This window comes from Halichoerus grypus, chromosome X (genome assembly GCF_964656455.1).
Source record: "Halichoerus grypus chromosome X, mHalGry1.hap1.1, whole genome shotgun sequence".
NCBI classification, from domain to species: domain Eukaryota; kingdom Metazoa; phylum Chordata; class Mammalia; order Carnivora; family Phocidae; genus Halichoerus; species Halichoerus grypus.
In genome coordinates, this window is record NC_135727.1 from 120246826 (window position 1) to 120258894 (window position 12069).

Genomic DNA, 12069 nt, shown 5'->3' on the forward strand with positions numbered 1-12069 from the left:
CTTCTGCTGCTATTTATTTATACCTCTGTTATTGCTCTTAGACTACTGACTACAACGGAAAGGTCTGTACTCTAGAATCACATGGCATTCCCGGCTCTACCACTTACTAGCTGAGTGAGGTTTGGCAATTTATTTAAGTTCTCTGAGCCTCAATTTCATAATCTGTATAATAGCGATTAAAAAAAAAAAAAAGATTTACCTCTAGGAGCACCTGGGTGGCACCATCGGTTAAGTGTCTGACTCTTGGTTTCGGCTCAGGTCGTGTCTCAGGGTAGTGAGATCCAGCCCCGCATTGGGCTCCACGCTCAGCACAGAGTCTGCTGGAGATTCTCTCTCTCCCTCTCCCTCTGCTCCTCCTGCTTGTGCTCTCTCTCTGAAATAAATAAATAAATCTTTTTTTAAAAAAAAATTTGCCTCTAGGTTTGTTGTAATGCTTAAATGAGATATTATAATGCAAAGCGCCTTGAGCAGTTACTTAGAATTATTTTTTCCTGTTCTATAATAACACTAATTTAACAACTGTGGAATAAGGGAAAGTCATGAAAACTTTTTTTTTAAAAGCTTGGTTACTGCACCTGGACCTGGAAGACTTGTTTTTCTGGGTGAAGAAATATTTTCCCTGGGTGAAGGTTTCATAATCACAGTCAAGCTGGCCCATGAGCGCTACCATTTCAAGTGGCTCCACTCTTTTATCTCTGATATACCTGCACCCTGGGAATGAGGACACTGATCCAGCTCCTGAGACTCTACAGGATAATCACCGAAGTCTCTTTGAATTCTGTGTTGCCATGATCCCATGGTTTTGGATGCCCAGAGCGTGACATGGACACTCTTTGAATTTCACACCATGCAGAGTCATGTTTACTTCCCTGGGACCTCAACTGAGTTTAGAACAGGTAAGTGAGAGGGAAGGAGGCACACAGTGAAGTCGGCCATAGAACCAGTGTTCAACATGGTCATCTGAGAAGTAGAAAGCGAGCCTTTTTAAGTTTACCCAAGCCAGATCAGGTGAGTTAACCTGTGGAGTGGAGTGGAGGGTAGCCTTATACTTTTAAAAAATGGCCAGGGAAATTAAAATTTATCAGAAAAAAAAAATGAATTCCATCAAGACAAGGGCAAAGGCGTTTATTTAGGAGGGGAAAATGTTATCCAAGTAGAGAGAGACTTTCTGTGAATATGAGCTTGAAATAAAAAGAAAGGAGAGATAACTGACTTTCAATGAAATCCCGTCTGGAAAACACGTAAGTACCACTAATACCCCCATGATCTCTAAATCTAGGCTTCTTTGGTCCCTGTAAAATTATAACACCTTCAGTGTATCTTTAACAGCTTTTTGGGAACATATTAACTAAATGTGCAAGTTCTGATCTGGCCATAAAATACTAGGAGAGCTATGATTCTCTAGGATTAATGAATAACATTTGTTTATTTGATTTACTTTAAAAAATCATTCTAAAATCTGTTTATATATCTGTCCTCTCCAGGATGAACTTTATGGTGGTTCAGCAGACTGTTTACTGTTTCTTCTTCTACTACTTCTTCTTCTTCATCTTTTTTTTTTTTTTTTTCATCTTTCCTGCTCAGTGCCCAACCCAAGTTCAAAGGCTGATGAGAGAGGAAAAACTCATGAAGAGGTTTTACTCTAGGGAAAGTTGTTCAGTGGATGGGATCTTGGTGCATAGGGAAAGATGTTAGGCTCTTCCTGGCTCCTTCTCAGCCTTGCTGCTCTAACTGCTGCTCAATCCACCACTGAGGATCTGGTCAAGACATTTTTGGAGAAGTTTAACTATGAAGCTGAAGAGCTGTCTTATCAAAGTTCACTTGCTTCTTGGAATTATAACACCAATATTACCGACGAGAATATCCAAAAGATGGTGAGTTTTCATGGCTACCTAGGGGTATTTGTTGCTTCTTAAGGGTTAGATTACTGCCTGTACAACTGAAAAGGGAAATCAAAGAAATGCTCCGAGTTGTGAGATTGGATGTTTGCTTCAGTATTTCTGATTCTGGAGTCCCAGATGACTAAACTTAATTGACCTTGGGGCTCATTTGGAAGCTGTTACAAAATAATTCACTGGTCTCAGTCCAGATTCTTAGAAACCAGTGAACATGCTTTGTAAAGTTGCCACCATAATTCTCATCATAATCAGGGTTTCAAAGCATTTCACGGAAATGCCATAAGTTATTGAGTTAATAATTTTCCCAAGCCTACAATGTCAACAGGAATATCTAAAAACTCTCTGAAATGATACATTAACTGGAAAATGCAATTGGAGGCTTAGTGAAAAAGCTAGCTAGTAATTAAAGTAACCATGGGTCTGGAGACTGGATTTGGGTGTTCCTTCCTTCATTGTCATGGAGCTCTAAGGGACTTCCAAAGGTCACAGAATCCATCCAGAGCCCTCGCAGAAAAACCATAACTAAGCCAGTTTTGACAAATCTCAGAATGCTCTGGGAAAGCGAGATGCTTTGACAAGGGCAAGGATTTAGGAATTTCTTCTCTCACCGATCCCAAAGCTGTGTCCTTACACATTTGTGCTGGAAATTGAGCAACATTACTTAAGAAAAGATTTTGTGACACTTGTATAGCAATACATTCCTTCAAAAATGTAGTTCAGATATTTTTTCAAATGTTGAGTAGGTTGCGTGTTTAAATTACTGCCACTCATGGGACAGATCCAACCTGAGACCTACCACCTCATTTGAAATACCCCAAGAGAAGGTTTTCCATTTTTCTTTTTTTTTTTTAATTTTTTTTATTGTTATGTTAATCCCCATACATTACATCATTAGTTTTAGATATAGTGTTCCATGATTCATTGTTTGTGCATAACACCCAGTGCTCCATGCAGAATGTGCCCTCCTCAATACCCATCACCAGGCTAACCCATCCTCCCACCCCCCAGGTTTTCCATTTTTCTAATGCTCAAGGAAATCCTGGAGATTTTGACAGCCCGGTGTGGTCATAGGAGGTCATTTGTTTCTTGTCTCCTATTTTTTGGTCTTACCTTTCCTGATATCTTTATTGTTGGTTTTTCCTCACTTTTTATTTGATCTCTGTTGGAGGTGGCTACAGTGTACCATGCATTTGTTTTCATTCTCAGCTGAATGGTCCCGTAGGTGCTGGTGAAGGTGTACCAGCTTCATGCCTCAGGACTCTGGAGCCAGACTGCCGAGGTCCGGATCCTGGCTCCAGCACTTTCCAGCTGGGTGAGCTTCAGCTGGTCAATTAACCTCTCTGCACCTTCATTATCTCACCTGTGTAAAAGAGCCTCCCGCTCCTGTCCGCCTTGGAGGGTGGCTGTGAAGCCCGAATTCATACCCAAAGCCCACAGAACGGTGCTCGATGCTTGTGAGCATGGGAGAACAGCACCGTCTTACTGCTCTGAGTGTGGGAGGGAGTTATAACTGCTGAAGAGACATGTAACAGTTCTGCTGAGTGCCCTTTGCTGAGAAGGCACGTTATCGAATGAGACGGAGTGATGGTTGTTGATAGCATCTCTGGATCATTAGGTGTTATTACTTTTGAATTGCAGTGGTTGATGAGAGCCAAGGCCAGAGAGGAAAGGGCATAAATCAAAAGTGTGGCCAAGCTGCAGAAAGCATGGACCCTTTAAAGGAAAGTGAAAATATTAGAATGCAAAAAGGAAGCAGGGGGCCGCCGGCTACGTGCAGGGAGGGTAGTCCGGTGGTCAGGAGCCGCTGCTGCTGCTTGGCGTAAGGGCAGGCAGCTGGGTAAAAGAGCATGAAGCTAATTTTGGCTAACTCCTTTGGTTTGGAGCAGTTTCGTGGGGTTTCAGACCTAGTTATAGGACCTGGGGGATAAGGTGAGGTTTTTTTCTTTGCTTTTACTATAGAGAGCTTTTAATGACCGCTTTACTGAGATATAATTTATGCACCATGAACTTCTCCAATTTAAAGTATACGATTCAATGCTTGTTAGTATATTTGCAGAATTGTACAACCTTCACCACCATCTAATTTTAGAACATCTTCATCACTCCAGAAAGAAACCACATGCCTGTCAGTCATCACTCTTCCTCCCAGCTCCTAGCCCTAAGCAACCACTAGTCTACTTTGTGTCTCCATAGGTTTGCCTACTTTGAACATTTCATATAAATGCAATCATACAGTACATGGTCTCTTGTGATTGGCTTCTTTCACTTTGCACATTGTAGCATGTAGCATTACTTCATTCCGTTTTGTTGCCAAATAGTATTCCGTCGTATGATTTTTCTTTATTTTTTATCATAAAAATTTTCAAACATGTATAAAAGAAGAGAGATGAGTATATTGAATTTCCTCATATCCATCGCCCAGTTTACAAATTATTAACACTTTGGCCAATCTTGTTTTAGTTTTCTACTCAACCCCACACTTACTGGAATATTTTGAAGGAAATCCAAAATATGATGTACTTTTATGTGTGTATTTCACCTTCTCGCTCTCAAAGTACTTTTAAAACAACCTTAATAACAGTACCGTGCCAAAAACTTAACAATAACTTCTTAGTATCGTCAAATATCTAGTCAGCATTCAAATGCACCCTATTTCTTTTTCAATTTCAGCTGTTTTGTTTGAATCAAGATCTAACAAGGTCCTCTCCTTCCAATTGTTTTGAATGATGTACTTTAGCTCTCTTTTAATCTACAGAGTCCCTCCCTCACTTTTTTTTTTTTTGAAATTTATTTGCCGAAGAATTAAATTTTGGGTCCTGTAGAAACTCCCACTTTTTGGACTTGCCGATTGTGCCCCCTAAATATTGCTTAACATGCTCTTTTGTCCCCTGCATTTCCTGTAAATGTATAGATCTAGGGAAGAGGGCAGAGCACTTTTTCTGTAAAAGGCCAGACGGTGAATATTTCGGGCTTTGTGGGCTCTATGGCCTCTGTTCAACTCTGCCGTTGTAGGGCGAAGGCAGCCATAGACAATACATAAATGAGTTTGACTATGTTGTAATAAAACTTTATTTACAAAATCAGATGGTGGACAGAGCCCTGATCTAGAGATTTTATCAAACCCAGGTTTCACCCCTGAGTTATTTAATAGGTGTGGAAATAAATTGAATACATAATAAACAGATACCTTCAAAGTACCTATATGCAGTATAATTTAAAAATGTTCTAAGACTGGGCCCTTTTGGGGATTGTGAGTTGTTTCCAGAGGAGACTGAGAACGAAATTGTTCTTGTAATTTGGTATCAAAGTTTTACCAGAAATTTTGCTTGACAGTAAATCATCCTGGATTGGGTGAAGAAGGACAGGGATTTAGAGGTAAGTGGTGGGTTGCATAGACGAGTCTGTGCCATAGACCAAACTCTTCTTTCCATAGCTCACTACTTCCCACTCGTGTGTTACAGAGAAGAACAGAATGTGTTGAATACCATCTATAGTCAATGGTTAGGAGCGTTAGCTTTGGAGGTAAACATATCTGGGTTGGCACTCTGGTTCTTTCAAATTACTAGCTGTGTGACCTAGGAAAAGCTACTTACCCTCTCTGTGCCTCAGTTCCCTCATTTGTGAAGTGGAGACAATCACAGCTACCTCACAAGATTGTGAAGATTAATTGAGAAGTAGTTCCTGAGGGCTTGTATGTGCTCAATAAAGAGAGAAATCATTTTCCATTTTTACTGCCACTATTTTCATCTCTTGTCTGATCCATTGTTGTCATGACCACACACCATTCCCATCATGTCATGTGCCTGCTTGGAGCCCCTAAGTGATTCCCTAGAATTCAAAGAATAATAGTCAAATTCCTTGGCCTGGAAAATGCAGTCCTGCCTGAAGCCCTGCCTTTGGGATTGGTACTAATTATCTGTTGTGTTAAAAACTACCACAAGCTTAACAGCTTAAAATAACACACATTTATTATCCCACAGCTTCGGTGGGTCAGGAGTCCAGGCACAGCTTAGCTGCATCTTCCATTTCTGAGTCTTCTAAAGTTGCAATCAAGGTCCTGGCTAGCACTGTGGTCTCAGCTGAGGCTTGACTGGGGATGAATCCACTTCCAAGCTAATGTGGTTAGTGGTAAGCATCCAGATCCTTGTGTGCTGCTGGACTGAGGTCCTTAGTTTCTTGCAGGATATCAACCAGAGGCCATCCTCAATTCCTCAACACGTGGCCCTTTCCAAAGGGTCATTCACAACATGGCATCTTGCTGCATCAAAGTCAGCAAGGGAGACAAAGTTTAAGCAAGATAAAAATAGGATTCTTTTATAACATAAATATGTACATCCTGTCACTGTTGGTATATGCTACTGGCTAGAAGTGAATCACGGCTCCTGCTCACACTCAAGGGGGAGGAGATCATACAAATGTGTACCACCCGGAGGTAGGGATCATGGGATCCATCTTAGAGTTTATCTACCACAGGATCCAGGATCCAGATGCTGTCAGTTGATTGCCATAACCACTATTTCTCTCAGCCCCTTTATGCAGATATGAATAATGGAGACAGAATGGTTTTCTATCTCATGGGAGTAGGAAGATCAAATGAAGTAAATTATTCTACAAAGTACTCTACATCCATCCAACTCCTACCTACTTTAGGGTCTTCTCCATGAGGGCTTGGCCAAATCTAGTTGCCTGCATGAGTCTTTCTTTTCCTATAGCAGAAACTGACCACTCAAAGTTTATACATTATCATATGCTCTTATATTTCATTAATGAAACATTCATGATGCATACCTTATCTGTCTGATAAAACTGTAAGCAACTTAAGGACAAAGAACTTTTTTCTATAAATTATAAAATAGCTAACTTTTTTGAATGTTTAGGATGTATCAGATACTGTGATAAACATTTTATTATTTGTTAATTATTCTCATCCTTACAACAACCCTTTGAGGTAAGTCCTATTATTACTCTCATTTTACAGATAAGGTAACTGACTCAGAGAAGGTAAGTAATTTGTCTAAAGTCACACAGCTAGTCAGAGGTGTCTGACTACAAGAATGGAGTCCTTTTTTGTTTTTAAGATTTTATTTATTTGTCAGAGAGAGTGCACAAGCAGGGGGAGCGGCAGGCAGAGGGAGAGGAAGATGCAGGCTCCCCGCTGAGCAAGGAGCCCCATGTGGGACTCTATCCCAGGACCCTGGGATCATGACTTGAGCCAAAGGCAGACACTTAACTGACTGAGCCACCCAGGCGTCCCAAGAATGGAGTTCTTACTTGTCTCATATGCTACCTCTTTTATATAGTCTAGAGAAGTACAGTGTACAAAGTAATAGCTCATTTTCATCTTTGATAAATGGAAATGAGTTTGTACATTGAGAAAAGACTGTACTAGAGAAGTCTGGAGATCCACTTGCCTATACTGATGTTCAAGATGGGGGGCAAGTGAGTTCTGGCATCATCACCTGTTTGTTGGTTTCTTTTGCTGTTAGAAAATCACCATGGCTACCAAGTGGCCATATCCTGGGCAACCTTCTTTGGGGAACATAATTTAAGATCAGAATCTCTGGTAAGTCGTGACACTATGGAGCTCACTGCAAACTGTTCCTCATTTCTTATGGTTCCAATTGTCATGAGGGGCTGTATCCCCATTAAGTTTGCTCTGAGCTTTACTGGGCCCTCCCTTTAGAGCATTCATCCTCAAATCCTTGATTAACTCACCCACGTCATAGTGCTAAGGCCATAAATTCCAGGGCCCCACAATGTGAATTATCTGTGAGAATTCATTTCCAGTTCAGGGGATAGGACCCTTGGGAAAACTAGGCACTGGGCCAGAAAGAGAGAGTGACCAAGAATGGCCTGGTCACTCATAACCTAAGCCTTGACCTTCAGCAAAGTAGAGAACTAAACCACTCAGGAAATATTAGATATTCCACCAGATGTTTTTTGGACGGTATCTTCTGTTCTATCTGTTCAAGCAGTGCCATTCTGACTTCAACTTTACTTTTTGTCATTTCAGAATGATGCTGGGGCCAAATGGTCTGCCTTTTATGAAGAACAGTCCAAGCAAGCCAAAACTTACCCACTAGAAGAAATTCAGGATTCTACAGTCAAGCGTCAATTGCAGACCCTTCAGCACAGTGGGTCATCAGTGCTCTCAGCAGACAAGAGCCAACGAGTATGTGAACATTCTAGCCCTGACCCCAAGAGCTGAAATATTTGGGAAACATTAAACATTAATATCCCCATGGCTGCTTCCTTTATCTGCAAAGATAGTGATGCTGACATTAGAAAGAGCTCTGTGCCTAGGTAGGGTGACCACAGAATTTGTCATCCAAACTGGAATCCTTTTGCAAGTGAAAGAAGTCGCTGGTAATAATTATGTTAGGACACAGAGTTAAACTGGTGTTGTCTGGGCACTGTGTTATATACGCATACCATAGACAGAAGTCACCTTCCTGAGGACCAGGCAGCCTGAAGAATATGCTTAGTCTATGTCAGTCGTGATCAACCGGGGGTGATTTTGCCCCCCAGGGACATTTGATGATATCTGGAGACATTTTTGGTTGTCATAACTGGGGGAGGGGGGCAGCTATTAGCATCTAGTGGGTAGAGGCCAGGGATGGTGCTAAGCATTCTACAATGCACAAGACAGCCCCCAATGGCAAAAAATTATGTGGTGCAAAATGTTAATAGTGCCAAGCTTGAGCAGTCCCGTATGTGGTCCAATTCTTTCCCCCTTTCATTTTTGACTCTTCTCTGCAATGTCTTTAACAAGTGGCTAAGAACCTCAGCTCAGACTGCTTTAGAGGTGGGTGATTCATCTCTTTCCAAGACATCCATTCCATAGGTGGGCCCCCCTAATTGATGGAGATACTCCCTCCACTGAGCATTAAGTGCTTTACCTCCACTTTGTTCCGCCTCCTGGTCCAAATTGCTCTTTCCTACAATAGTTTTTAAATAAATGAAGGCAGCTATATTTTTTTTAAACTAGTTGAGTCCTTTTATTTTAATCTAGGCTAACTATCCTTCACTCTGTCAATTTTCCTCTATACAGTGGTTTCAAGTTTCCTAACCAGTCCTGGCTGCTGTCTTCATTATGTCAGTAACCTTGAACTAAACACTGCACTCTGAGTTGGTTCCGGTCTGCATGAAGGTGCGCAGGAATATGACATTCTGCTTCCTGTGCCCTACATCTATTAAGACAGTCTAGGACTATATTAGGTTTTTGTTTGTGTGGGTTGGGTTTTTTGACAGTCAAATTCCATGTTGGCTCATATCAACATCACTGTCAATGAAGTCTCCAAATCTCTTCCATCAATGTTGCTCTAAAATGATAGCTTTCAAAATTCTGTTCTTAACTAGGTTGTTTGTTCAAATTTAAGAAAGCCTGTATTCGCCCTGTTAAAATAACATCTCTCATCCCATCTCTCTAGCCTGGGAGCCAGCAAATGTTTTTCTGTAAAAGAAAAGATAGTAAATATCTTGGGTTTGGTGGGCCATATAGTCTCTGTCACAATGAGTTAACTCTGCTGTTGCAGCAGGAAATCAGCATAGCTAATACATAAACAAATGAGTGTGGCTGTGTTCCGATAAAACTTTACAAAAACAGGCAGCAGACGGTATTTGGTCTGCAGATCATAGTTTACAGACCCCTGATCTAACCTATTAAAACATTTTTATCTAAAATATTTGACTATTTAACATCAAAGTCTTCTTTCTCAGTTCCTTGTCCTCTGGAACTCTGTTGTAATCCCCATCTATAAAAAGAAAAAATTCATGATAAGGACAAAGATAAAACCATATGGCACATATCTTCCTACAAGTTGATATTTATTATTCCACATTCTTTGGATCCAATTATCCAGCTCCTTGTTAATCCACTTTATCTTATCCATTCCATGCTTCCCCGTGTTTTTCACAAAGACACCGTGTGAAACCTTGCCCATTGGTCTTTTAGAGCCTAGACAGCTAGATGGAACCTGGACACTGTATTTTTATAAGATCCCAGGTAATTCTAATGTGCAGCTAAAGTTGAAAACCGCTGAAATGCCTGTAAAAGCTTGGAGTGTTTGGGAAGAGAGGAGACTCAAGGATGCATGAGTTCAATGGAGAGGAGGGAGGAGAGATTGAAAAAGCAGGTAGACAAAGAGACCATGAGGAGTTTTGTGCCATGGTAAGGAATTTGGATTGATTCATTTGGACTATGGGATCTTGTTGAAGTGTTAAGCATGGGCTCTATTTCATGTTCTAGGATAATGACTCTTGTAGCAGAATGAAAGAATAATGGAAGAGGGAATAGGAGAAGGGAAACAGAGTCTTTCATCCAGTGCTTCTTAAATCAAATGTGGAAGAGAACCAGTTCCTCCCCTTCCCTTCCCTTCCCTTCCTTTCCCTTCCCTTCCCTAGCCTACCCTTCCCTTCCCCCTCCCTCCCTCCTTTTCTCCCTCTCTTATTCCCTTTCTTCTTTTATTACCAATCCATTGCAGATCAATACTTGGTTTACTTCATTGCTCTCATGCCTAGATGTCATGGGAATATCAAATGGTTTTTAAAAGTTTATAAACATTTATTCTCTTTAAAAAAAAACATTTATTCTCTTGATTCCTGTACTTATCACAGAATAGAAACAAACCATTTACTGTCTTGCCCTGGTCCACAGACCATACTTTGAGTAGCACTGCTTAACTCTACTACCTTTACTCTCCTTTACCTACAGGGTAAAGTTTAAACTCTTTAGTGTGGCACAGATGGCCCCTTACGACCTGGCTCCTGCTGACCTCTCCATCCTTACACCCCCTACTTCCCTCAGTCAGCATCATTATGCCAGTTTCCTTCAACGTGTCATCACTTCTGGAAAATGCCTGCTCTTTCCCAACCTCCATCACCTTTTAGCTTCTGCCTTCTCTCTCCTTTTTCTACTTGGCTAATTTGTACCTCTCTTCCAAGACACAGCGCTAATGTCCCCTCCTCTCTGAAGCCATCCCTGAATCTCCAAGTTCTTCATTTATCCACTCCCCGCCAGACTGCCACATCACTTTTTCATGACAGTTATACCACTTGTCACTTGGTTATGTAATTATTGATTTCATGGCCCCACTGTCCCATGACTTGAGGACCAGTGACTTGTTCATGTCAGAGTTATCGGAGTGTAGGACATAGTAGATGTTCAGTAAATGTGTACTCAGAGAATGCTGGACAAGACAACAAATGCCCGTCTCCGTGCATGTGTACCTGAGCAACGTCCCCAGAATTTTGGTAGATCTGTTTATTTCAGTCACTCCACATATATTTATTAGGTGTGTCTATCTAAGGTTCTGTGTTAGTTAATACGGGGGAATTTAACAGAGATATTCCTACCCTACATAAAGGAGGATACTTGGCAAAGATGGGAACTGCTGTATTTTGAGGGCATAAAAAAATCACATGGTCAAAAGGACATCTTTACCTTAGCATTCCATACAGCACATTTCCCAGTTTAAACATTGTTTATTATGTTTATTTATTTATTTTTTTAATTTAATTTTTTTATTGTTATGTTAATCCCCATACATTACATCATTAGTTTTAGATATAGTGTTCCATGATTCATTGTTTGTGCATAACACCCAGTGCTCCATGCAGAACGTGCCCTCCTCAATACCCATCACCAGGCTAACCCATCCTCCCACCCCCCTCCCCTCTAGAACCCTCAGTTTGTTTTTCAGAGTCCATCGTCTCTCATGGTTCTTCTCCCCCTCCGATTTCCCCCCCTTCATTCTTCCCCTCCTGCTACATTCTTCTTCTTCTTTTTTTCTTTCTTAACATATATTGCATTATTTGTTTCAGAGGTACAGATCTGAGATTCAACAGTCTTTGTTTATTATGTTTAATTTGCAGTTGAACACAATCCTAAATGCAATGAGCACCATCTACAGTACGGGAAAAGCTTGTAAGCCAAATAATCCACAGGAGTGCTTATTACTTGAGCCAGGTAGGTTATTAATTTTGAGAAATGATTATGAAATTTAATTTTTTTACTCTAAGTTTTAAGGATTTTATTTATTTGTTTGTTTATTTGAGGGAAAGAGAGAGAGAGCATGTGCCTGTGCGTGGGGTTTTGGGGCAGCGGGAGAGGGAGAGAGGGAGAATCTCAAGCAGACTCCGTGCTCAGCCCAGAACCCTACACGGGGCTCGA

General features: G+C 40.9%; 1 protein-coding gene across 5 annotated transcripts in view; it reads left to right on the plus strand.

Moving 5' to 3' along the window:
• Nucleotides 1–726: 726 nt before the first annotated feature.
• Nucleotides 727–12069, plus strand: part of ACE2 (angiotensin converting enzyme 2) — a 40175-nt gene continuing 28832 nt past the window's right edge. For 3 of the 5 annotated variants that reach the window (XM_078064962.1, XM_078064963.1, XM_078064966.1), the window contains exons 1-4: nt 727–896; nt 1485–1874; nt 7912–8070; nt 11772–11865. In XM_078064962.1, coding sequence (XP_077921088.1) covers nt 1689–1874; nt 7912–8070; nt 11772–11865 — 439 coding nt within the window. In that variant the 5' untranslated portion in view covers nt 727–896; nt 1485–1688. Of the gene's footprint in view, nt 897–1484; nt 1875–7273; nt 7462–7911; nt 8071–11771; nt 11866–12069 lie in introns of those variants that run through there. The other 2 variants (XM_078064964.1, XM_078064965.1) reach the window with 2 other exon arrangements.